At 47.0% G+C, this 26,815-nt stretch overlaps 1 protein-coding gene across 1 annotated transcript in view; it reads left to right on the forward strand.

Moving 5' to 3' along the window:
• DENND4A (DENN domain containing 4A) overlaps nucleotides 1-26,815 on the forward strand; it is a 306,249-nt gene that overhangs the window by 183,731 nt on the left and 95,703 nt on the right. The window contains exons 15-18 of the mRNA XM_082255258.1: nucleotides 2,589-2,722; nucleotides 17,992-18,121; nucleotides 20,288-20,494; nucleotides 26,326-26,454. Coding sequence (XP_082111384.1) covers nucleotides 2,589-2,722; nucleotides 17,992-18,121; nucleotides 20,288-20,494; nucleotides 26,326-26,454 — 600 coding nt within the window. The remainder of the gene's footprint in view (nucleotides 1-2,588; nucleotides 2,723-17,991; nucleotides 18,122-20,287; nucleotides 20,495-26,325; nucleotides 26,455-26,815) is intronic.

Genomic DNA, 26,815 nt, shown 5'->3' on the forward strand with positions numbered 1-26,815 from the left:
GTATGGGTCGTGGTTCCGTTACAGTGCATCATTGGGAGGGGCCCATCCACCAAACCCGGAGCAGCCGGTGGGCCCCTAGAGCAGTGTTTCTCAACCTTTTTTCAGTTAAGGGAACCCTTTAAAATTATAGACAATCTCAAAGAACCCTTTAAAATTATGAACAGTCTTGAGACACCCCATTCTAAAATGTAAAAAACTATTCTAATAGCGTTAAGACATGCAGCAACATCCACATGTAGGACACTAAACGTTAGAGGTGATTTATCCTTTAATAGCAAATATACTTTTGCACACTGGTACTGACTAGTATTCCAATGTTTCTCTTCTCCCTCCATTTCTCTCTATCAGTTAGCTAATGTCACCCCAGTGCTGAGGGAGAGGGGCACAGGAGGGTCAAACAAGGATGTTTTAAAGGAAATAGACATCCTCCTTATTTAGTGATGATGCCAGTGTCTAGAAAGTCATAATTGTGCATAATGAAAACCCGAGGCTTTGAGTAACTAAAAGGCATGTTTGATCCAATTGTTAGGCATTGTGACAACACTGAAGATCCAGTGGACGGACGGACGGATGGATGGATCGTTTGCTATATTGGACTGATATATGCTCACTTCTTTTCTAGTGCAGCACCTTCTCTTGTAACACTGAAGAAATTACACTTTGCTACAATGTAAAGTAGTGAGTGTACAGCTTGTATAACAGTGTAAATTTGCTGTCCCCTCAAAATAACTCAACACACAGCCATTAATGTCTAAACCACTGACAACAAAAGTGAGTACACCCCTAAGTGGAAATGTCCAAATTGGGCCCAATTAGCAATTTTCCCTCCCTGGTGTCGTGTGACTCGTTAGTGTTACAAGGTCTCAAGTGTGAATGGGGAGCAGGTGTGTTAAATTTGGTTTTATCGCTCTCACTCTCTTACTGGTCACTGGAAGTGCAACATGGCACCTCATGGCAAAGAACTCTCTGAGGAGCTGAAAAAAAGAATTGTTGCTCTACATAAAGATGGCCTAGGCTATAAGAAGATTTCCAAGACCCTGAAACTGAGCTGCAGCACGGTGGTCAAGACCATACAGCGGTTTAACAGGACAGGTTCCACTCAGAACAGGCCTCACCATGGTAGACCAAAGAAGTTGAGTGCGTCATATCCAGAGGTTGTCTTTGGGAAATAGACGTATGAGTGCTGCCAGCATTGCTGCAGAGTTTGAAGGGGTGGGCGGTCAGCCTGTCAGTGCTCAGACCATACGCCGCACACTGCATCAAATTGGTCTGCATTGCTGTCGTCCCAAAAGGAAGCCTCTTCTAAAGATGATGTACAAGAAAGCCCGCAAACAGTTTGCTGAAGACAAGCAGACTAAGGACATGGATTACTGGAACCATCTCCTGTGGTCTGATGAGACCAAGATAAACTTATTTGGTTCAGATGGTGTCAAGCGTGTGTGGGGGCAACCAGGTGAGGAGTACAAAGACAAGTGTGTCTTACCTACAGTCAAGCATGGTGGTGGGAGTGTCATGGTCTGGGGCTGCATGAGTGCTGCCGGCACTGGGGAGCTACAGTTCATTGAGGGAACCATGAATGCCAACATGTACTGTGACATACTGAAGCAGAGCATGATCCCCCTCCCTTCAGAGACAGGGCCACAGGGCAGTATTCCTACATGGCATGGACCCCAAACACACCTCTGAGACGACCACTGCCTTTCTAAAGAAGCTGAGGGTAAAGGTGATGGATTGGCCAAGCATGTCTCCAGACCTAAACCCTATTGAGCATATGTGGGACATCCTCAAATGGAAGGTGGAGGAGCGCAAGGTCTCTAACATCCACCAGCTCCATGATGTCGTCATGGAGGAGTGGAAGAGGACTCCAGTGGCAACCTGTGAAGCTCTGGTGAACTCCATGCCCAAAAGGGTTAAGGCAGTGCTGGAAAATAATGGTGGCCACACAAAATATTGACACTTTGGGCCCAATTTGATCGTTTTAACTTAGGGGTGTACTCACTTTTGTTGCCAGCGGTTTAGACATTAATGGCTGTGTGTTGAGTTATTTTGAGGGGACAGCAAATTTACACTGTTATACAAGCTGTACACTCACTACTTTACATTGTAGCAAAGTGTCATTTCTTCAGTGTTGTCACATGAAAAGATAGAATAAAATTGTGAGGGGCGTACTCACTTTTGTGAAATACTGTGTGTGTGTGTATATGTATGTATGTGTGTATATATGTGTATATATATATATATATAATGGGTTTGCAGCTTCTATAAGGCTACATTCACAAAGGCGTCTGGCGCCTGTGCAAATGACAACAGGAAACCTGCTGATTCCTGCTGTGGCCACTGAGCCCTGTAACTTGCAATGACCGGTCAGCGGCCGCCACAGCTATCAGCGGCGTTCTGCAGAGGCAGCGATTACCTGCAGTGATTCACTGCTGCACACGCACAAAGCGCGGTCATTGAAATTCACGGATTCCTGCCGCTGTCTTTTACTACCGGCGCTAGTCTCCCATACCAATGTAACATGAATGTTTTGCTGTTGTGCCACTTTTTCTATTTGTTTAATACGTTTTCTTCTTCCTTTCTGCCTTCAGGTAGACGTGGACAAGTCTGGAGAGATGCGTCTCATAGAATTAGATGAATCCCACAAGAGTGAGCACACGGTGTTTATAACACCACCAGAGATTCCTCACTTACCCAATGGAGAGGAGCACCCAAAGAAATACAGGTGATTGCCTTCAGTAGAGTCTGTGTGCATTCCAGTTGGGGCGTTCATATATGATGAAATGTGGACACATTCCCAGTTGGCATAGTGCTATGGGCACTATGCAGATTTTTTTTAAACACAATCTGCCCACAGAGAACAGACGCACCTGCTTTTCATTTTCACTGCTAATAGCTTCATTCATTTTGTGATGAGATGTCAGGGTTTTCTTGCATAAATATGTACACTTGGACCAACGTGCTCCAAATGTTCTGATGAATAATCATTTTTATCCCATTGCTTAGAATTTTAGTTTTTTGTTTTTGTTTCTAGCCAGTAGGATGACTATGGTAACAGGGCTTTCAAGAGTCATTTTTTTTCTGCATTTTTTTTTTTCTCTTCCCTGTCCCCTTTTTGTTTTTTCTCCCCACTCCACCAACCCCCACCCTGCTTTTACTATTTTTACGTTTTATTTATTTTTTTGTTTTTTTTATTTTTATTTAGAAGTATTTTTTTATCATTTTTGCAGCATTCTCTTTTTTCTGTTCTTCATTTTTTTTTTTTGTATTTATTTATTTTTTGGTATTTTCCTTTTTCTTTATGATTTTTTTATGGCCCCTTTTCACACGGCGCACCGCCTGATGGAGTCCATTCTGCTCAGCGGGGGATCGATCCGCCGAACCCCTCTGAGCAGACAGATGACAGCTCCGTCTCCGCTCTGTGTGCAGAGACAGATCCCCGCTGTCCTCTATGCGGAGATCGGATGAGCACGGACCGCCTATCCTTTCTCATCCGATCCGATCCTCCAGAAGCATGGAAAATAGGGGTTCCATGCGTCCAGATTTCATGGACAGGATTGGAAGCGGATAGCAGCGGGTGTCAGTGGAGAGGTCTCTGCTGACCACCGCTGCCCCATAGGGCATCCGATCAGGTCTGCCTGAAAAACTGACAGGCGGATCGGATTGCCTGTGTGAAAGGGGCCTTTGTGTATTTATATTTATTTATTTTTTGGTATGTTCCTTTTTGTTTTATTCCCCGTTCACACTGAGGCGACCTGTGAGGCGACCTGGTCGCCTCACAGGTCGCCGTAGGTCGCCTCCCATAGGGAAACTGCGGACCCGTTCTAATAGGAGCGACACAAGTCGCTCAGACTTAGAAAAAGGGTCCGGAGCTTCTTTGGGGCGACCAGGAGGCGACCGCCATAGACTTCAATGTTATGAAGTCCTTGGCGGCCACTTCGAGGTCGCGGAGCGCTGCTCGCACCGCGACCTCCGAGGTCGCGGTGCGAAGTAGCGTCGCCCCTATGTGAACGGGGCCTAATGATTTTATTTTTTTTTTTTACCTGTTCTTTTGGCCACTTACTTACAGAAGATGTGCAGCCTCCATGGCACGCTTTGATCGGGTCTGGGCTGTGTTGCCTGGCAGCGGGGACGCCATTCCCCGCTGATCACAAGTTCCAATCACACATCTTGCTTATATTGCTTTGAATACACTAGCTATATACAGTGGGTACGGAAAGTATTCAGACCCCCTTAAATTTTTCACTCTTTGTTATATTGCAGCCATTTGCTAAAGTCATTTAAGTTCATTCTTCTTCCTCATGAATGTACACATAGCACCCCATACTGACAGAAAAACACAGAATTGTTGACATTGTTGCAGATTTATTAAAAAAGAAAAACTGAAATATCACATGGTCCAAAGTATTCAGACCCTTTGCTGTGACACTCATATATTTAACTCAGGTGCTTTCCATTTCTTCTGATCATCCTTGAGATGGTTCTACACCTTCATTTGAGTCCAGCTGTGTTTGATTATACTGATTGGACTTGATTAGGAAAGCCACACACCTGTCTATATAAGACCTTCCAGATCACAATGCATGTCAGAGCAAATGAGAATCATGAGGTCAAAGGAACTGCCTGAAGAGCTCAGAGACAGAATTGTGGCAAGGCACAGATCTGGCCAAGGTTACAAAAAGATTTCTGCTGCACTTAAGGTTCCTAAGAGCACAGTGGCCTCCATAATCCTCAAATGGAAGACGTTTGGGACGACCAGAACCCTTCCTAGAGCTGGCCGTCCGGCCAAACTGAGCTATCGGGGGAGAAGAGCCTTGCTGAGAGAGGTAAAGAAGAACCCAAAGATCACTGTGGCTGAGCTCCAGAGATGCAGTCAGGAGATGGGAGAAAGTTGTAGAAAGTCAACCATCACTGCAGCCCTCCACCAGTCGGGGCTTTATGGCAGAGTGGCCCGACGGAAGCCTCTCCTCAGTGTAAGACACATGAAAGCCCGCATGGAGTTTGCAAAAAAAACACCTGAAGGACTCCAAGATGGTGAGAAATAAGATTCTCTGGTCTGATGAGACCAAAATAGAACTTTTTGGCCTTAATTCTAAGCGGTATGCGTGGAGAAAACCAGGCACTGCTCATCACCTGTCCAATACAGTCCCAACAGTGAAGCATGGTGGTGGCAGCATCATGCTGTGGGGGTGTTTTTCAGCTGCAGGGACAGGACGACTGGTTGCAATCGAGGGAAAGATGAATGCGGCCAAGTACAGGGATATCCTGGACAAAAACCTTCTCCAGAGTGCTCTGGACCTCAGACTGGGCCGAAGGTTTACCTTCCAACAAGACAATGACCCTAAGCACACAGCTAAAATAACGAAGGAGTGGCTTCACAACAACTCCGTGACTGTTCTTGAATGGCCCAGCCAGAGCCCTGACTTAAACCCAATTCAGCATCTCTGGAGAGACCTAAAAATGGCTGTCCACCAACGTTTACCATCCAACCTGACAGAACTGGAGAGGATCTGCAAGGAGGAATGGCAGAGGATCCCCAAATCCAGGTGTGAAAGACTTGTTGCATCTTTCCCAAAAAGACTCCTGGCTGTATTAGATCAAAAGGGGGCTTCTACTAAATACTGAGCAAAGGGTCTGAATACTTAGGACCATGTGATATTTCAGTTTTTCTTTTTTAATAAATCTGCAACAATGTCAACAATTCTGTGTTTTTCTGTCAGTATGGGGTGCTATGTGTACATTCATGAGGAAGAAGAATGAACTTAAATGATTTTAGCAAATGGCTGCAATATAACAAAGAGTGAAAAATTTAAGGGGGTCTGAATACTTTCCGTACCCACTGTGTGTGTATATATATATATATATATATATATATATATATATAGAATGGATGACCGCAGCTGTTTGAATTCATTCCTGTGACCTCATTGTAGCGGCCGCTCCGATGGAAAGAGGGGTTTCACCGCCAGAGATGTTCTCTTCCCCCTAGTGGGAGGGATACTGTAGAGTAGAGCAGGAACCGCTCTTACCAGAGCTAGGGATTTAGCGATCAATGCAAAAGAGAGATAGAGCTGGTATAGCCTTCTCCCACAAACATGAGATGACACTCTATGTTGAGGCTAAGCAAGAAGAACTGTTTATTGAACCCACACATATACACTATCAGGTCAGGTGAGTCTGATTTGCATTAGCATATGCAGATAGATTTGTATACAGGAACAGAATAACCCTAAACTAATTATCTAGCCACCTGGCCAGAACAATGCAAGGTCATTAACATTTAACAATGGAACAGACAGGTAAACTTTAACACAATACACATTCCCTTCCAATACACAAACAATAGGGAAGTCTGTGAATGACAGTCTGTGTGTCTCACTCACAGCCAAGCATGGAATACACTGTGTAAGGTGGTATTAAATTTTCATATTTCTATATGAAGATTTTGCTGACAAATATTGAAGCAATCCAAACCAATACTTATCTGTCTTTCACTCATAGTGACGGTTAGTACCGTCACACTCATGTATGACATCTTGAATTTTTCCATGTGTGGAATTTTGCTCCCTGTAATGGGGGTCAATTAAGTCTGGTGAGTGCATAGTGTCTGCATGCTGGTGGAAAGGAACCTTTCCCATACTCACTGAAGACTTCATTCACATGTGGGATTTATACATGGACTTTACAATTTTTATGTACTTGAAGATATATATATTTATTTATTTACTGTGGTGATATATAATTTGTGATATAGGAGAACAGTTCCTTTGTTTCTTTTCACATTCTAGGTGTTTTTTTTTTACACTTTACAACACGCAGCTCTTTATTCTAGTTTGTTTTTGGTTATTGATTTGCGCAGGTTTGAAACCTATTGGTTCCTATATTTTTCTAACACCTTGCTGATATGCCTGATCACCGTTAAGTAGCCTGATATAAAGGGTCTGTCTGGGCCCCCCCTTATTTATTAAGCAATTTACAGGGACACTCCCTAGGTGTCTTCATAAGTAGACATGTTTAATGGCTTTTTGGCAGGAATATGACCTCATGTGACCTCAGAGGGGGGGGGGGGGGGGTGTCCCTTTTTCTTATGGTTTTTATTAGTGGTAGTTTATTTACATTGTTGTGTCACTGTATGCACTTTTATCACATGCCTGATGAAGGGGTTCTGCACGGCTCCAAAAATGTTGCGCTTGTTGTTCTGTGATTTGATCCCTCTGCAGTAAAAGCTTTGGACCGCATTTGAAGATCCATGGTGTGCTGGTGAATATGTGCATTGATCTGATGAATAATTTAGACGGTCATATTTTCCATCCACCATGACCTTTTTAGTTTCACGGTTTGTGCCTGGACACATATGGTTATGACAAGCTCGGTGCTGCGGCTAACATTATCTGTGCTTGATTAGCTGCAGTGGAAGGCAGGGAACACATATTGTAAGAAATTGTTGCAACCCCACTCAATTTTTTTTTTTTTTGCCATCTGTGTCCAATTAGGGAGATTTCCCTTTACTACCATAGCCACAGCAGGAAGTGAGAGGAGATCCCTTAAACGAAGGGAATCACTGGTTGTCACCAGAACTAGTGTCCCCATTGAATGATTCCCCCCTTTATTCCAGTTCTGTCAACAACCGAAAATTTGGGCTTTTTTTTTTTTTTTTTTTTACAAATCTGTTTATTATTTCTGGGCTTTTCTCTTACTCTCTGTGATAACGGTCACCAAAAAAATAGAGGGGTTCAAACTCCCTAATGGGGGGCATGGACAGCAATAAAAACCTGACAGATGTTTTAATCCTCCTCCAATCTGTCAAAAATTAAAAAACAAAAGTTTTTGCCTTCAGTTTTACTTTATTTAAAATTTTTCACATTAAAGTGATTGTAATGTGTTTCGTTTTTTAAAAAAAAAAATAATGCCTCGTTTCCACTGAGCTGATCGGTTCGGGTTGGTTCGGTACGGTACGCTAATTTGAGTGTTTCCATTATGAAAGTGACCCATACAACCGAACCAAACCGCACCATTCCTGGTCCTGCTTCAGATGTAGGGCCATAGGAAATGGTACGGTACGGTTAGGGCGGAGCTACTGGCGTCACACAATACATTCTACTGATTGGCAGACAGGAAAACTTCAATGCTCACGTCAAATGAAAGCACAAAACAAACACCTCATTTGGTGTGAACCCCGCATGGTCCCTGGTGGCCTGACTTGCAGTGGAAACGCTCACCTGAATAGACCGGACCATTCTAACCCTTCCAAACTGTACCGACCCGAACCGTTCCGCTCAGTGGAAACAAGGCATATGTTATATACTTCACTCCTCTGTGCAGTTGGTTTTGCAAAGAGCAGCCCAAATCCTCCTCTTCTCGGGTCCCTCATTGCTGCTCCTGGCCCCTCCCTCCTGTCGAGTGCCCCCACAGCAAGCAGCTTGCTATGGAGGCACCCGAGCCCAGCTGCAGCTCTGTGTGTCCATTCAGACATGGAGCTGCTGTTCCGTCCCGCCCCCTCTCTCTCCTGTTTGGCTAACTGACTTTGACAGCCGTGGGGGGGGGGGGGGGGGCCAATGGCGCCACTGCTGTGTCTCAGCCAATCAGGAGAAAGAGTCCCGGACGGCTTAGGGACTCGTGGACATCGCTGGACAGAGAGGGACCTCAGGTAAGTATTAGGGTTGCTGGGGGGGCTGCTACACACAGAAGGCTTTTTGTCTTCATGCATGAGCAGAGCGAGCGGATGACAGAGTAGACACAGACATTGCCCGTTCTGCTCTCTGCACAGCTAGGTGTAAATGGACTGGCTGTCTGTTTACACCCGACTCCCCTCTGATTTTCCTAGATGGTGGATGGACAGATATCCTCCTTCTGTTCTTTAGTAAACTGGATCAGATTGGTGGAGATAAGCTGGATGTAAACGGTTTCCAGTCCATTTACAGCCGCCTGTCCATAGGAATACATGGACCATCCGATCAGGTCTTCCTGAAAAAGTGACAAGCGGACCTGCTCAGATCGCCCGTGTGAAAGGGGCCCAAGTCACTTCCATGGTATTTGGGAGAATTTTGGGAACGCCTTTTGTATTCTGAGTCCTGAGAATAGTTTTGGAAGGATCTACATAGACTTTGTATTAGGAGAAGCCTTGTGGGTGGTCTTCTTTATCAGACCAGAAATGATGGTTCACTGCCTGGCAATTCTGGGAAAATAGCTGGAAATATTCGCACATAGTGTGTGACTGCCAAGATTCCACTATAATAATGGGGTTCCCGTCCATGCAGTGTCTGCCAGCTTTACTTTTTCTTTTTTTTTCTCTTGAGTACTTTGTTAGTTTTTGTTCAAATTCAATAGTGTGTGTTGTGTGTGTAGTTTTTTTTTTTTTTGTTTTTTTTTTTGTAGCTCAGATTTTTGAATACTAACCTTTGTTTTATTAATTCAGTTTTGTAATTTTATACCAATGGTGTCTTTTGTGTGAAATAAGTAAAATTCATAAACTGCACCCATGCAGAGGTTTTCTTTAAAGGGGAACTCCACCCAAAAGGGGATGTTCCTCTTTACGGACTCGTCTCCCGCTCCTCCTGCACAATTGGCACTTTTTGTGGTGGGGGGGAGGAGCGGCTACCCAATTATGACATGTACCTGCTTCTCTCTTCCGTTCCTAGCGCTGTGGCGCTTGGCAACGGAAGCTCTCCTTCCTCCCTCCACCTGCAGTCTTCTGGGATACCTAACCGGTCCCAGAAGACTGCATCCACCATTCACAATGTGCAGTGCAACTCACGCATGCGCAGTGGGCACCCAGCTGTGAAGCCGCAAGCTGTCACAGCCAGGTGCCCATAGTGAAGATGCCGGCACTGTCGAGGGAGGACAGAGGATGAAGTCTGAGTGCACCTGTGGACCCTGGGACAGGTAATTGGCTGTTTTTTTAAAAGTCAGCAGCTACACTTTTTGTAACTGCTGACTTTATTTTGTTTGATAGGTGGCTGGAATTCCACTTTACAAGAGCCTGTGAGGGTTTTCTGGGGATTTTTAGATAGCCTGTCAAGAGCCTACACATACAAGTGTAGGCAGTAGTAGGGGAAAAAAATATATATAAATTTATAAAATCACAGACTTTTTGTTTTTTAGCATCCTTCCCTTAGACTTAGCCTACACATATACAAACTGGTCAGTATTAGAAAAAATAATGATATATATATATATATATATATATATACATACATACATACATACATACATACATACATACATACATACATACATACACACACACACAGTGAGTAAAATAAGTTATAAACACGTCACCATTTTTCTAAGTAAATATATTTCTAAAGGTGCTATTGACAAGCAATTTTCACTACACGTCGGTAACAACCCATGCAATCCATACATAAAGAAACAAAAACAAATAGGTTCAGAAATGAAGTTATGTGTAATAAAATGGAATGACACAGGGAAAGAGTATTGAACACGCTAACTGAAATGTATTTAATACTTGGTACAAAATCCTTTGTTGGTAATGAGAGCTTCAAGACGCCTCCTGTATGGAGAAAGTAGTCACATGCGTTGCTCAGGTGTGATTTTGGCCCATTTTTCCACACAGTCTTCAAATCTTGAAGGTTCCGTGGGCCTCTTCTATGAACTCTGATCTTTAGTTCTTTCTATAGATTTTCTATTGGATTCAAGTCAGGTGATTGGCCGGGCCATTCTGGCAGCGTTATTTTCTTTCCTTGAAACCAATTGAGAGTTTTCTTGGCTTTGTGTTTGGGATCATTGTCTTGCTGAAATGTCCTCCCTCGTTTCATCTTCATCATCCTGGTAGATGGCAGCAGATTATTTCTTATCTGTGAAAAGCACAGGGCGCCGGTGGTGGACCTGCCAATTCTGGTGTTCAGTGGCAAATGCCAATCGAGCTCCATGGTGCCGGGCAGTAAGCACAGGGCCCACTAGAGGACATTGGGCTCTCAGGCCATCCTCATGAAGTTAGTTTCTGATTGTTTGGTCAGAGACATTCACACCAGTGTCCTGCTGGAGGTCATTTTTGTAGGGCTCTGGCGGTGCTCATCCTGTTCCTCCTTGCACAAAGGAGCAGATACCGGTCCTACTGATGGGTTAAGGACCTTCTACGGCCCCGTCCAGATCTCCTAGAGTAACTGCCTGTCTCCTGGAATCTCCTCCATGCTCTGGAGACTGTGCTGGGAGACACAGCAAACCTTCTGGCAATGGGACGTATTGATGTGCCATCCTGGAGGAGTTGGACTGCCTGTGCAACCTCTATAGGGTCCAGAAATCACCTCATGCTACCAGTAGTGACACTGACCCTATCCAAGAAAAGGAACTCACTGCTCAAGGTGGTATGTAAGCCTGATGACACACACCGGTGCACGCCCCGGCTCGCCTCCGTGGATAATCAATGAAGAAAAAGAAACGGCTGCACTCCAGATGAGGTCAAAATCCAGATTTCTCTTACGTCCTCCGACAGTCGCCGCCTCTTCATATTCGTCACTATGGGGTATTGACCTTTGCTCCGTAGGAGTGCTAGGCAACAGAATATATTAATATCAAAGCTTTTAGCATATCCCACCCCCAGGGGGTGGTCCCCTCAGTCAATACCTCCTCACTTCCTGCATACCAACTCAGTTTCATATGCCTAGCTCAGGAGTGCAGGCTGTCCTTGTGCTGGGGCTCTTAGTCTCAGCCACTTTTCTCTTTTTTGATTTTATTTGTAGTTTTTTCTCTTTCTTTTACTTAGCTGTTTATTTCCAGCTTTAGTTAGTTCTTCTGATGAAGATGATCGTGCGGGCTGGGTCTCGGGCTGGCCCCCCTGGGTCGCAGGTTGTGGGCCAGTGGCTTCCCAGCCTGCCGTCGAGCGTTCAGCTCAGGTTTTCCTGGCATTTGAACGACCCATCCCTGTTCGCTGCAGGGATGCTGCGGTGAGGTGGCTACCTCACCGGACGCCATTTGCGGTTTCGCACCGCAGTTTCACTGCGTCCTGGCTGCGACTCTCCCTGTCCTCAGTACAGCGGTTTGATCGCAAAGGAAGGCTCCCCACGCCATCCGGATGGTGAGTAAATTTCTGTGTGGGGACCTGTCTGTATTGGGTGTCAGTCTGGGACTGTGTGACCCTGCATGTCTGTGAAGGCTTTTGAGCTCCCTGTCAGATTCCTGTAGGAACTGCTGCCTTTCTGTGGGCTGTGAGGGGGGGGGGGGGGCTCTCCTGCTCTGCTCTGTGTGACAGGCTGTGTGAGACATGCTGTGGTTTGTGTGTGAACACTTTTGGGCTCCCTGTCCGATTCCTGTGGGAACTGCTGCCTTTCTGTGGGCTGTGCAGGGGGGGGGCTCTCCTGCTCTGTTCTGTGTGACAGGCTGTGTGAGACATGCGGGGCTTGTGTGTGCCATACCGTGCGGCGACCGCTGTGGCGGTCCACCATTTTTTTTCACAACATGTTGGTAACGATCCTATGCAGCAGGGCGCGGAGTTTTGGCGCCAAGCGCCGCCATTTTGGCGGCGATCGATCGGACCGCATGTCAGTCTCACTCCCCATTTACATGAGGATTCCTCAGCGGCCATTTTTGTGTAGCCTTGCATGAGGCTTGTGGGGCGGGCAGTTATTGCATCATTTCCTTTGCCCTGGGACAGCGATCGGTAGCAGCAGCAGCCTGTGTGATCTCCAGGTTTTTACCTCTCCTTTGTTCTGTGTTCCTTACCCAGTGTCTTTTCATTGTCCCTGTGGGGGTCAGTGTATGTGTTTGTGTGCGGTGGGAGACGCTTCGCCGCGGTCTTAAAGGGACATTAACCCCTTTTTTTCTAAAAACTCACTGGGGCATGGATTCTCAGGAAAGCAAGTTTCCTCCCACTTTAGTGGGGGGCCTGGGGGCTGCTGCTTCCCCCGCGGGGGGCTGATTTGGCTACTGTTGTGGCAAACCTAGCTGCTCAGGTGCAGATGCTGGTGGCTGATCGTTCCACAAAAAGGTCCGGAGTATCAATTTCCTCTGATCAGAGGGCGTTGGGGCTGCCATGGCTGGAGTGCCCTTCTCAGGGTCCCGTTCCTCTCTTGACCTTGTGGGGTCTGAGGGGGTGGCTGAGGTAGAGGTGGTTGATAATTCCCCACCTGGCTCGTCTGAAGAGCTTGCACTCATGGATGAGTTGGTTGCTTCTATCAAGCAAGCATTACATTTGCAGGATGAACCATGTCCTCCTGCCTTGCTGTCCTCTTATGGGTCGCAGGGAAAACGCAAGACATCACAGGTTTTTCTTTGCTCTGCGGAATTTCAGCGCGCTGTTGATGAACAATGGCGCCATTTAAAGAAGCTTTTTGCTGTGCCGAGTAGGTTCAAGCTGCGTTATCCCTTTACGTCCGCTACGGATGAGCTTTGGTGTGTACCATCTCCGGTGGATCATGCGGTGGCAGTTTTTCAATAAGTCCACTGCGATTCCGGCGGAGGATACCCCGGTGTTCCGGGACCCCACGGACAGGAGATTAGAGTCTCTTGCCCGCCATACTTATGCGGTTACTGGTTCAATGCTGAAACCTATTTTTGCTTCCCTTATGGCAGCCGGGGCTGTCGCGGATTGGGCGCAGGTGCTCAGGCGCATCCTGGTGGCTGACTCTGCCCCGCCGACAACATTGACTATGGTGGATCAAATTCATCAGAGTGTCATGTATTTGTGTGATGCGGACTTAGATTTAGTCCCTTTGGCTGCGCGGGTCCAAAGCGTGGCGGTGTTGACACGCCGTCTGATTTGGCTTAAATGTTGGTCTGTTGACCGAGCTTCTCGCAAGCCTTTAGCTAATTTACCCTATGCGGGATCTCGCCTTCTTGGCGACTCCTTGGATACTCTGACAAAGGGTATTACCGGGGGTGAGAGCACGCTCTTGCCCCAGACTCACAAGTCTAAGGTTGTTCGTGGTAGGAAAACGACCTCATTTCGACCCTCTCAGGGGTCTTTTCGTGCCTTTTGGTCATACTATGAGGGCAAGCCCTTCAAAGGCCAAGGCTCCCAGAAGAAGCCGTGGACGGGTAAGCAGAAGTCCGGCCAGTCCGGGTCCGCTGCCCATAACATTGCGGCCTGAAGGGGCGCCCTCACCCAGTTCTGGGGTGGGGGGACGTTTGCTCGGTTTTCTTCAACCCTGGCTGGCCCGCGTTCGGGACTGGTGGGTTCAGGAAATCGTTCGATCAGGATACGAGATCGAGTTTCTCTCTCGGCCAGCGAGCAGATTTTTTCCCTCCAATCTTCAGCTTTCTCCGGAGCGCTTGCAGGATCTGCACCTGGCGGGACTTGCGGGTCCAGGGAGTGGTGGTCCCGGTGCCTCATCGGGACAGATTTCGGGGTTTCTATTCCAATCTGTTCGTTGTGCCCAGAAAGGAGCGTACCTTCACGTCCCCGTTTTCGGGGGTCACCAGAGGTACCTTCGATTCGCCATTGCGGAGGATCATTACCAATTCGTGGCGTTACCCTTTGGTCTCGCTTCGGCTCCGCGGGTGTTCACCAAGGTGTTTGCGCCGGTTCTGGCTTTGTTGAGAGCCCAGGGCATCTCGGGCCTGGGGTATCTGGACGACATTCTGGTTTGGTCTGCGTCCAGTCAGGGTCTGGTGAACGACCTGTCCGTCGCGATGCAGACTCTACTGGAGTTTGGTTGGACGATAAACTTTCCAAAATCGACGCTGTGCCCGTTGGTTCGTCTTCCCTGCCTGGGAATGATCCTGGACTCTGTTCAGACGAGGGTTTTCCTGCCGGACGACAAGCTCAGGATACTTCAGGAAGAAGTCAGGTCCCTCAGGGACGTTCAGTGCTCGTCCCTCCGGACGTGCATGAGGTGTCTGTGATTGATGGTCTCGGCTTTCGGGGCGATTCCCTTCGCCCAGTTTCACACGTGGGATCTCCAAGCGGAGATTCTGACCAGGTGGGACGGGCGACCGCAATCTCTGGATCTCCAGAATTCATTGAGCCATCGCGCCAGAAGGGATCTTCTGTGGTGGCTACAGTTCCCGGCGGTGTCGGGGGGCAAGTCTTTTCGCCCATTCTCGTGGTCGGTGATCACCACGGATGCCAGCCTGTCGGGCTGGGGTGGTGTTCTGGGCTTTCTGTCCGCCCAGGGTACTTAGTCGGAAGGGGAATCCTCTCTTCCGATCAACATTCTGGAATTGCGAGCGATAAATCTTTGCCTTAGACGTTGAACGGACAGGCTGCAGGGCCGTCCGGTTCGGGTGCAGACGGACAATGCCACAGCGGTGGCCTGCATCGACCACCAAGGGGGCACCAGGAGTGCCCGAGCGGCTCGGGAGGTGGCCGACATTCTGTCTTGGGCCGAGACACACGTCCCGGCGATAACAGCAGTTCACATTCCGGGGGTGGAGAACTGGCAGGCGGATTATCTGAGTCGCCAGACCCTGTGCGCGCAGTGGGGTTCACCGGATGTGGACCTGTTCGCGTCTCGTCTGTACAACTAGGTGGAAAGGTTCGTGGCAAGGACGCGCGATCCTCGGGCAGACGCGTCAGACGCGTTAGTGGCTCCGTGGCATCAGTATCGACTGATGTATGCATTTCCACCGATTCAGCTGCTGTCCAGGTTCCTTCGCAGGTTGGTCTCGGAACCGCGCACAGTGATTCTGGTGGCGCCAGACTGGCCTCGCCGGTCTTGGTACGCAGATCTCGTGAATCTGGCGGTCGACGCTCCGTGGCGTCTGCCTTTTCGAGTAGATCTTCTGTCTCATGGACCGATATTACATCCTGCTTTACAGTCACTGGCTTTGACGGCCTGGCTGTTGTAACCCAGATCCTGAAGGATAGGGGTCTCTCCCCTGAGGTCTTTCACACTTTGATCAAGGCTAGAAAGTCCTCTTCGGGGAAGGTTTACTACCGTACTTGGAAGGCCTATTTTGCCTGGTGTGAGTCCAGGGGGTATTCCCCTCGCTCATACCCGGTGTCTAGAGTGTTGGCTTTTCTTCAAACAGGCGTGGCCCAGCACTTGGCGTTGGCCACGATTTTGGGTCAGATTTTTGCACTGGCCGTTCTTTTTCAACGCCCTGTGGCGTCTAATTCCTTGGTTGGCACCTTTGTTCAAGGAGTGCGACACCTGGTCCCTCCGAGGGGGGAGCCTCGGCCTTCATGGGACTTGAACCTTGTTCTGTCCGTGTTGCGACATGCTCCTTTTGGAAAGATCAGGGAGATCTCGTTGTCTCTGTTGTCCAAGGAGGTCGCCTTTTTGGTGGCGATCGCTTTGATTTGCAGAGTGTCGGAGCTGGCAGCTTTTACCTGCAGATCTCCGTATTTGGTGATTCACTTGGATAGGGTGGTCTTGCGACCTAACCCGTCTTTTCTTCCAAAAAGGATTTCGGTATTTCACCTTGATGAGGACATTATCTTGCCTTCGCTTTGCGCGAAGCATAAACACCCAAAGGAGGTGGCTTTACACTCCTTAGTTGTTGTTCGGGCGATCAGGGTTTACCTGTCATCGACTAAATCCTTTCGCAAGACGAATTCTCTATTTGTCCTTCCTGAGGGACCTCTGAAGGGCATGGCGGCGTCGGCTTCTACCATCGCCATATGGATCAGACAGGCCATTGAACAGGCATATGCTTTGGAGGGGAAAGTTCCCCCCATGCCTGTGAAGGCGCAATCTACCAGATCTCTGAGTACGTCTTGGGCCTGTCATCATCGGGCTTCTGTGGCCCGGGTGTGTAAGGCGGCGACTTGGTCGTCCGTTCACACCTTCTCAAAATTCTACGAAGTGGATGTTCAGGCATCGGCAGATGCTTCCTTTGGCCGCAAGGTTCTCAGTGCGGCAGTGCCTTAGGGTCCCTTATTTTTGGGCCCTTGGCTGTTTGGGATGTTTTTTATCCCTAGGTTATTTGCTTTTTCCTGGGTTGTTGCTCCTGTTGAGCAAGCTTTTCATGTTGCCCAGCTGGTTTCCTTCCTTTGGTAAGGTTCCTTTTTTTCTGCTGTGGGTACTGCGTTGCCTTAGGCGCGGCTGCGTTTCCCACCCCTCATGTCTACACTGCTTTGGGACGTCCCCATAGTGACGAATATGAAGAGGCGGCGACTGTCGGAGGACGTAAGAGAAAACGGAATTTTTGTAAAATCTTACCTGTAAAATTCCTTTCTCTGAGTCCTCCGACAGTCGCCGCCCCCGCCCCTCTTTTGGGGTTTATTTGTATACTCTACTGCTATTCTACTGAAACTGAGTTGGTATGCAGGAAGTGAGGAGGTATTGACTGAGGGGACCACCCCCTGGGGGTGGGATATGCTAAAAGCTTTGATATTAATATATTCTGTTGCCTAGCACTCCTACGGAGCAAAGGTCAATACCCCATAGTGACGAATATGGCGACTGTCAGAGGACTCAGAGAAAAGAATTTTACAGGTAAGATTTTACAAAAATTCCGTTTTATTAAGCACACATTGTAGTGCGTGAAACGCATCTACCTTGTCACTATTGTCACACTGGGATGTCCAGTCAATAAATCTGGATTTTGACCTCATCTGGAGTGCAGCCGTTTCTTTTTCAACACCGACCCTAGCCAAATGCAAAACTAGTGAAAAACAGTCAGAAAAGAGGAATAGGGAAATAAAATGTCAGTGGCCTCCACCTGTAAAACCATTCCTGTTTTGGAGGTTGTCTCATTGTTGCCCATCTAGTGCACCTGTTAATTTCATTAACACCAAAGCAGCTGAAACTAAATAACAACCCCTTCTGCTACTTAACTGACCAGATCAGTATCCCAGGGGTTCAATTGACTTGATGCTATACTATGAGGCTCCCTCTAATGTTGTTGTGAACTTTATTTGATCATCCCTGGGGAACAGTTGTACGGTCACTTGGGCATACACAGTCCAACACCAATTTCAAAGGGAAACCATTTAATCTGCTGCGATATTTTCTGCTTTGGGTGGGGCAGTGTACTCAGAGCAGACATAAAGTTTGGCAACGCATCAAAGTCTCCACACAGATTTATCCCAGGATCTTGGTAATGGAAGCTCAGCAGTGCTAACCAATTTTTTTTTCTCATTTCCTTTAGTTACAATGGTTTTCCTGTCCTCACCTTGGATCTTTTTGATACTCCGGATGGGCTCCTGAAAAACCACAGACTTTTCCCTAAAGTCTCAGCTCCCAGCAGCCCATCGCCAATGTTCAGGAGAACAAAACAGGTAAAATATCAATGCACTGAACATTTCTTTTTTTCTTTAAATGTATCAAATAGTGTTAATTCAGTGATGTAAAAAAAAAGTTTTTTGTGGTTTTAGTAAACTGATATTTTATCACGGTATTCCAGGATTGTGGAGCGGTGAGTATGTGAGATGTAACAGTCATGTTATATGCCTTCAAAGTGTTACTGGCCTCCTATTTATTCTAGGCACAGCATAAAATTGTGTAGCACCCTCCTAGTCAGGTGCTAGGTCTAAAAGCATCATTATGCTCCATCTGCTTATCAGAGGAGCCTGATCTGTTAGATTTGCCTGTTGCATGTTTCCAGGTGTGATTCACTGGGTCTGAGGGAGTGTCCCACTGTATCCAATAGGGGAGCCTGTTGGACAGTGGAGGAAACCCAGCCAGTGACACGCTTTTGTGTGGGTCCCAGTGGGAGGGCACAATTGCAGTGCATCATGGGATTGCTCATAAAAGCCAGGGGGACATGTGACAGGGCATCTTTGGCGGGTTGCAGAGTCCCAGGAGGAGGCTCACGGCTGTCTCTCCTGCTGTCTGACGAAAGTGGTCATAGGCAGTCAGCCTAGTGAACCAGGTGTGGAGCTGAGCAAAAAGGGATCCTGTAAGGCTGACAGTGGAGCTGCTGGCAGAATCTTCTGGGAAAAACAGTGTCCATGACTACCAGGGGGTTTGCCAAGGGGTCTGCCTAGGAAGAGGGACCACTCCAGGAAAGTCAGAGGACAAGGGTCAGCTCACACCGTGTATCAGAGTAAAGGGGGTGCCAAGTAAAGCCCTGAAAAGTAGGGGTAAAAGGGGGTGCCAAGCAGGGCCCTGAAGAGTGATTCAAAGTACAGTTCGCTTAATTACTACTTCACTTCTGTGGCAAGGTGAAGCAGCGGCCTTGCCGCATTCAACTACAGCTAGAAGTCCTAAAATTGTGCATTGTTCATTCAGTTGGAGTATCCCACTCATCCCTTCTCCTATCCCAGTTCTCAATAAAAACAACAAAAACCAAATCCCCTAGACTGTTTTCTGACTGAGCCAAGCACTTGGAATACATTGAATTAACAAGTTGTTACTATGGATAACCCAGGGGAATTTGTAACCAGCAGCTCCCAAGGGAGTAGTGCTACAAATGCATAGACAGAGGTTTGCTTGATATCAAAATAATTGGTAGATCTAGAGACAGACACACTTAGGCCTCATTCACACGGGCATACTTGTGTGTACATCCATATGAAGGGCTGTTTTTGCCCATGTGGGATGCACTGTTCTGTGCATCCACGTGATAGCAGTCCCATTGATGTCTATTGGGACACAGAGGCGGCACAGGTACAGGCAATGTTTCCCATTTGGTGGAGGAGGGATTATGGTGTGGGGTTGTGTTTCAGGGGTTGGGTTTGGCCACTTAGTTCCAGAGAAGGGAACTCTTAAGGTGTCAGCATACCAAGACATTTTGCACAATTTCATGCCCCCAACTTTGTGGGAAGAGTTTGGGGATGGCCCCTTCCTGTTCCATCATGACTACGCACCAGTGCACAAAGCAAGGTCCATAAAGACATGGATGAGCAAGTTTGAGGTGGAGAAACTTGACTGGCCTGCACCTCAACCCCATAGAACACCTTTGGGATGAATTAGAGCAGGGACTGCGAGCCAGGCCTTCTCATCCAGCATCAGTGCCTGACCTCACATATGCGCTTCTGGAAGAATGGTCAAACATTCCCATAGACACACTCCTAAACCTTGTGGACGGACTTCCCAGAAGAGTTGAAGCTGTTATAGCTGTAAAGGGTGGGCCAACTCAATATTGAATCCTACGGACTAAGACTGGGAAGTTCATGTGTGTGTAAAGGCAGGCGTCCTAATACTTTTGACAATATATAGTGTATATGTAAAGCGCTATAATAAATAAACTGCATACCAGTAAGATGGACATGTAACCAAACTTGTTGGAAAAAAAGAGAATCATTAGTGCGCTTCTAGTTATTTGACAACTTTTTTTTTTAGATTTTTAATAACAATAACCATCAAATCTGATTGGCTGCTATGGGCAACGCCTCCACTTTTATCTCTGTTCAGCTTTTTTTCTAAGTGAGCTAGTCAGATTTGGGTGGTCCTGTTTTAAGTTTGTGTAGAGATGAAACAGCTGCTGTTTTAACCTTTTGCAGGAGATCCGGTCAGCTCATAAAATAGCCAAGCAATACTCGTCCATCCCCCAGATGTGGTCCAGATGTCTGCTGAGGCATTGCTATGGCTTGTGGTTCATCTGCCTGCCTGCATATGTTAAAGTCTGCCACTCCAAAGTGAGAGCGCTGCGCACTGCGTACGACGTGCTGCGGAAGATGCATGTCAAGAAAATCGACTCTCCTGATGAGGTAAAGAAAAAGAGTAGCTGGCTCCCTGATGCTACATGATACTTTATGCAATAATGTACTTTTATGAGCAAAATTGTGATTCTAAACTTACCCGTATATACTTGAGTATAAGCCGACCCGAGTATAAGCCGAGGCCCCTAATTTTACCACAAAAAGATGGGAAAAATGATTGACTCGAGTATAAGCCTAGGGTGAGAATGCAGGGCGGCGGGCATGGTACAGGAGAATGCAGGGTGACTGGCATGGTACAGGAGAATGCAGGGTGACTGGCATGGTACAGGATAATACAGGGTGACTGGCATGGTACAAGAGGATGCGGGGGGACTGGCATGGTACAGGAGAATGCAGGGTGACTGGCATGGTACAGGAGAATGCAGGGTGACTGGCATGGTACAGGAGAATGCAGGGTGACTGGCATGGTACAGGAGAATGCAGGGTGACTGGCATGGTACAGGATAATACAGGGTGACTGGCATGGTACAAGAGGATGTGGGGTGACTGGCATGGTACAAGAGGATGCGGGGTGACTGGCATGGTACAGGAGAATGCAGGGTGACTGGCATGGTACAGGAGAATGCAGGGTGACTGGCATGGTACAGGATAATACGGGGTGACTGGCATGGTACAAGAGGATGCGGGGTGACTGGCATGGTACAAGAGGATGCGGGGTGACTGGCATGGTACAAGAGGATGCGGGGTGACTGGCATGGTACAAGAGGATGCGGGGTTGTGGGCATACTACAGGAGATGCAGTGCTGTGGGCATGGTACAGGTGGACCATGCCCGCAGCACTGCATCCCTTGTAGTATGCCCGCGGCCCTGCATAATGACAGGTAGTGAAGCTGTTTCACTTACCTGTTCCAGAGGCGCCTTCATTTTAAAAATGGCGCCGACACGTCATTGGGCACGCGCCGCCGCCGCTCGTATACGTTTGGCTATTCCTGGCTTGTCCCGAGCGGCGGCGCGTGCGCCGTGACATGTATGCGCCATTTTTAAAGCTTAAGCACGTCGGAGCGGCCAGGGACTTCCTTGACTCGAGTATAAGCCGAGGGGGACGTTTTCAGCACAAAAAAATGTGCTGTAAAACTCGGCTTATACTCGAGTATATACGGTAGTCTTTTTTTTTTTCTGTAAAATTACAAAAATGTTCCACTTACCTGCTCTGTGTAATGTTTTTGCACAGAGCATCCCCGATCCTCCTCTTCCTGGCTCCTCCCCCCCTTCTGCGTGCCCCCAAAGGAAGCCACTTGCTATGGGGGCACCCGAGCCGAGTCACAGCTCTGTGTATCCATTCAGACATGGAGCCGCGACCCCGCCCCCTCACTCCCCTGATTGGCTGACTTACTTTAAATGACAGCAGCAGGAGCCAATCGTGCCGGGCTCAGATAATCAACCCTGAGCCTCGCTGTCTGCATTTATTGACCCCAGGACTCAACCCTGCACTGTCGTCACTGGCTGTAAATGACAGCAGCAGGAGCCAATTGCCACCGCTGCTGTCTCTAAACCAATGAGGAGGGAGAGAGCAGAGAGACCCTCTGCTGTCATGCACATCACTGGATCGAGATTGGGCTCAGGTAAGTATAAGAAAGGGCTGTGGGGGAACTACATGCAGAACGTTTTTTTACCTTAATGCAAAGAATGTTTTAAGGTAAAAAAAAATAAAAACGATCTGCCTTTTAGATTCACTGTAAGGAAAACAATAGGGAAATAATGGTGGCTGCAACGCCTAAAATAATTTTGACTTGCGCAACGGTCACTAAAATACCTACTGTATGTCAGAAGGATATCCAGAAACCTACCATTATGTGCAAAAGAGTTGATTGTTGAAAGATAGATTGGATAGAGTTTAGGTTCACTTAAGCCTCATTTGCATTGTGTTGGTTGCAGGAAGCATGCCGCACAGTGTTCCCCCTCCACTCCCCCTTAACCACTTAAGCCCCGGAGGATTTGGCTGCTAAACGACCAGAGGGTATTTTGCGATTCGGCACTGCGTGACTTTAACGGACAATTGCGCGGTCGTGCGACGCTGTACCTAAACGAATTTGGCGTCCTTTTTTTCCCACAAACAGAGCTTTCTTTTGGCGGTATTTGATCACCTGTGCGATTTTTTGATCACGCGCTATAAACAAAAAAAGAGCGTAAATTTTGCAAAAATAGCAATATTTTTCCCTTTTTTTTATATGAAATCCCCCCCCAAAAAAATGTATATTTTCGGCCAATTTGTTTTATGCTACCTATGTTTGGTAAAAAAAATCGCAAAAAGCGTATTTTGATTGGTTTGCGCAAAAGTTATTGCGTTTACTAACAAAGGGAAAGATTTTTGTCATTTTTGTTGTTTTTTTTTTAACGCGTAATGGCGGCGATCTGCGATTTTTTTTTTTGCGGTACTGCGACATTGCGGGGGACAGATCGGACCCTTGACTGACATTTTTGACACTTTTGGGGTTACCAGTGACATTTCTACAGTAATCAGTGCTATATATATGCACTGTTACTGTAAAAATACACTGGTAGTGAAGGGGTTAACTTTATTTGAGAGGGAGGGGCTGTGTGTGTCCCTAGGGGCGTGATTCTAACTGTGATTGGCTGTGGCTTCAACTGTATGCAGAGTGATCAATGGATCTACATAGTAGATCCATGTGATCATCTCTCATACAGAGAGGAGAATGACAGGCAGCTTGTTTACACAAGCTGCCTGACTTTCTCCCTCTCCCCCGCCGATCGCAGAGTGGCCGGCGGCGATCGGGTCCGCCGGTCACAGGCGCGGGGGGGTCCGTGACCACGCGGGAGCGGGAGCGCGCCTCCGGCGGCGCGCGCTCGCTCCCTAAACCCTCACAGGCGAGCGACGTAGACCTACGTCACTTTGCCTGTGAGGGGCTGACCGCCGCCGTAGATAGTCGTGCGGCGGTCGGCAAGTGGTTAAAGAGACTATAAAGGCAGAAGGTGCATTCTATGCATTAAGATAAAAAAACCTTCTGTGTGCAGCAGCACCCCTAAGACTTACCTGAGCCCATCTCTATACAGCGATGTTGCAGGAGTTTCTCAGCTGCCCGGGACTCCCCTCCTCATTGGCTGAGACAGCAGCATGGCACAATTGGCTCTCGCTGCTGTCATTTAAAGTCAGTCAGCCAATCAGGGGAGAGAAGGGGCAGGACCAGGCCGGGTCGAGTCACGGCTCCATGTCTGAATGGATGCACAGAGCTGTAACTCGGCTCGGGTGCCCCCATAGCAAGCTGCTTGCTGTGGGGGTACTTGATAGGAAGGAGGGGCCAGGAGCACCAAAGAGGGACCCCAGAAGAGGAGGATTCGGGCCACTCTGTGCAAAACCAACTGCACAGAGGAGGTAAGTATAACATGTTTGTTATTTAAAAAGAAAAAAAAAAGACTTTACAATCCCTTTAAGCTAAAAAGACAACAGCAGGGGGTGTACACATATACGGCTCCGCCATGCTTTGCTTTGTGACCGCAGCAAGAATTATAACCCCATCAACGATACTGTCAAACACTACCTACAGTCAGGTCCATAAATATTGGGACATCGACACAATTCTAATCTTTTTGGCTCTATACACAACCACAATGGATTTGAAATGAAACAAACAAGATGTGCTTTAACTGCAGACTTTCAGCTTTAATTTGAGGGTATTTACATCCAAATCAGGTGAAAGGGGTAGGAATTACAACAGTTTGTATATGTGCCTCCCACTTTTTAAGGGACCAAAAGTAATGGGACAGATTAACCATCATAAATCAAACTTTCACTTTTTAATACTTGGTTGCAAATCCTTTGCAGTCAATTACAGCCTGAAGTCTGGAACGCATAGACATCACCAGACGCTGGGTTTCATCCCTGGTGATGCTCTGCCAGGCCTCTACTGCAACTGTCTTCAGTTCCTGCTTGTTCTTGGGGCATTTTCCCTTCAGTTTTGTCTTCAGCAAGTGAAATGCATGCTCAATCGGATTCAGGTCAGGTGATTGACTTGGCCATTGCATAACATTCCACTTCTTTCCCTTAAAAAACTCTTTGGTTGCTTTTGCAGTATGCTTTGGGTCATTGTCCATCTGCACTGTGAAGCGCCGTCCAATGAGTTCTGAAGCATTTGGCTGAATATGAGCAGATAATATTGCCCGAAACACTTCAGAATTCATCCTGCTGTTTTTGTCAGCAGTCCCATCATCAATAAATACAAGAGAACCAGTTCCATTGGCAGCCATACATGCCCACGCCATGACACTACAACCACCATGCTTCACTGATGAGGTGGTATGCTTTTGGATCATGAGCAGTTCCTTTCCTTCTCCATACTCTTCTCTTCCCATCACTCTGCTACAAGTTGATCTTGGTCTCATCTGTCCATAGGATGTTGTTCCAGAACTGTGAAGGCTTTTTTAGATGTTGTTTGGCAAACTCGAATCTGGCCTTCCTGTTTTTGAGGCTCACCAATGGTTTACATCTTGTGGTGAACCCTCTGCATTCACTCTGGTGAAGTCTTCTCTTGATTGTTGACTTTGACACACATACACCTACCTCCTGGAGAGTGATCTTGATCTGGCCAACTGTTGTGAAGGTTGTTTTCTTCACCAGGGAAAGAATTCTTCGGTCATCCACCACAGTTGTTTTCCGTGGTCTTCCGGGTCTTTTGGTGTTGCTGAGCTCACCGGTGCGTTCTTTCTTTTTAAGGATGTTCCAAACAGTTGATTTGGCCACACCTAATGTTTTTGCCATCTCTCTGATGGGTTTGTTTTGTTTTTTCAGCCTAATGATGGCTTGCTTCACTGATAGTGACAGCTGTTTGGATCTCATATTGAGAGTTGACAGCAACCGATTCCAAATGCAAATAGCACACTTGAAATGAACTCTGGACCTTTTATCTGCTCCTTGTAAATGGGATAATGAGGGAATAACACACACCTGGCCATGGAACAGCTGAGCAGCCAATTGTCCCATTACTTTTGGTCCCTTAAAAAGTGGGAGGCACATATACAAACTGTTGTAATTCCTACACCGTTCACCTGATTTGGATGTAAATACCCTCAAATTAAAGCTGAAAGTCTGCAGTTAAAGCACATCTTGTTTGTTTCATTTCAAATCCGTTGTGGTGGTGTATAGAGACAAAAAGATTAGAATTGTGTCAATGTCCCAATATTTATGGACCTGACTGTATTTAAGTGAATGGGGACATGCTGCAACTGCCCCACAACCGCATGCAGTGCACACGGTTGTGTCGCAGTAATGCGGTAAAAACAGGTGGTGAGACTTCCAGAGATGCGGCAATCCTTACTGCTAGTGTCAACCAGCCCTAAATGTAATCTATAATCACAGCATACCCTTGCATTTTATAACATCAGCATTGTGATAACCATACAAATAGGGTTGCACCGTTATTGGTTACTTGTACTTGTGAAAATGCTCCGATACCTTTTGTTGTGCGATTTGAGCCCATGCAAAATGAATGGGCTCAAATTGCACTGCAAAGAATCACATGCAATTTGAACAGGAATGCGGTTTCCTGCACTGCTTCTGTGTGAACTCAGGCTTGTCCTAGTGCTTTCAGCCTGGGCTCACACAGGAGCAGTGGGGAAACCGCATGCGATTCGAACAGTATTAGCACCGCTTTCCTGTTCGAAATGCATGTGATTATTTTTCTTTGCAATGCGATTTGAGCCCTCTGATTTTATATGGGCGCAAATCGCACCAAAAAGTATCAGTTGGGTATTGGGAGCATTTTCACGATACCAATTTTCACAATACCGGTATCGGTGCATCCTTAGTTTTTTGTATGCCTCCATTTTCCAGAGATACTCATTGTGTACATATTTGTGAATGACAGGTCTGCTACCGGGTACTGATGCAGCTGTGTGGCCAGTATGGGCAGCCCGTCCTTGCTGTCAAAGTCCTGTTCGAAATGAAGAAAGCCGGAGTTCAACCAAATGCAATCACCTATGGTTACTATAATAAGGTAAATGGGCCTTATAACTGCCACATCGTAGCAAGTTGGTAAATGAATGTAATGTATTTCATATAAAAATGACAAATTTACTTAAAGAGGAGTTCAGATTCTGAATGCTTTATTAATCCCAAAGGGAGAATGTTAAAGTAAAACTATAGGCAAAACTTTATTTTTTAATTTTGGATAGAGTAAGTGAGGGTTATAACCACTGTCAGATTTTTTTTTTTCCCGCTATCTGTGTTCCATTGCAGAGATTTCCCTTTATTTCCTGTCCCATTACCAAACAGGAAGCGAGGTAAAATTCCTGCAAATTAAGGTAATTTCTTGGGGACACCCAGGTCACCAGAACTAGTGTCCCCATAGGAATATT

Source organism: Pelophylax lessonae (genome assembly GCF_965119305.1).
Source record: "Pelophylax lessonae genome assembly, chromosome: 4".
Lineage (NCBI taxonomy): Eukaryota > Metazoa > Chordata > Amphibia > Anura > Ranidae > Pelophylax > Pelophylax lessonae.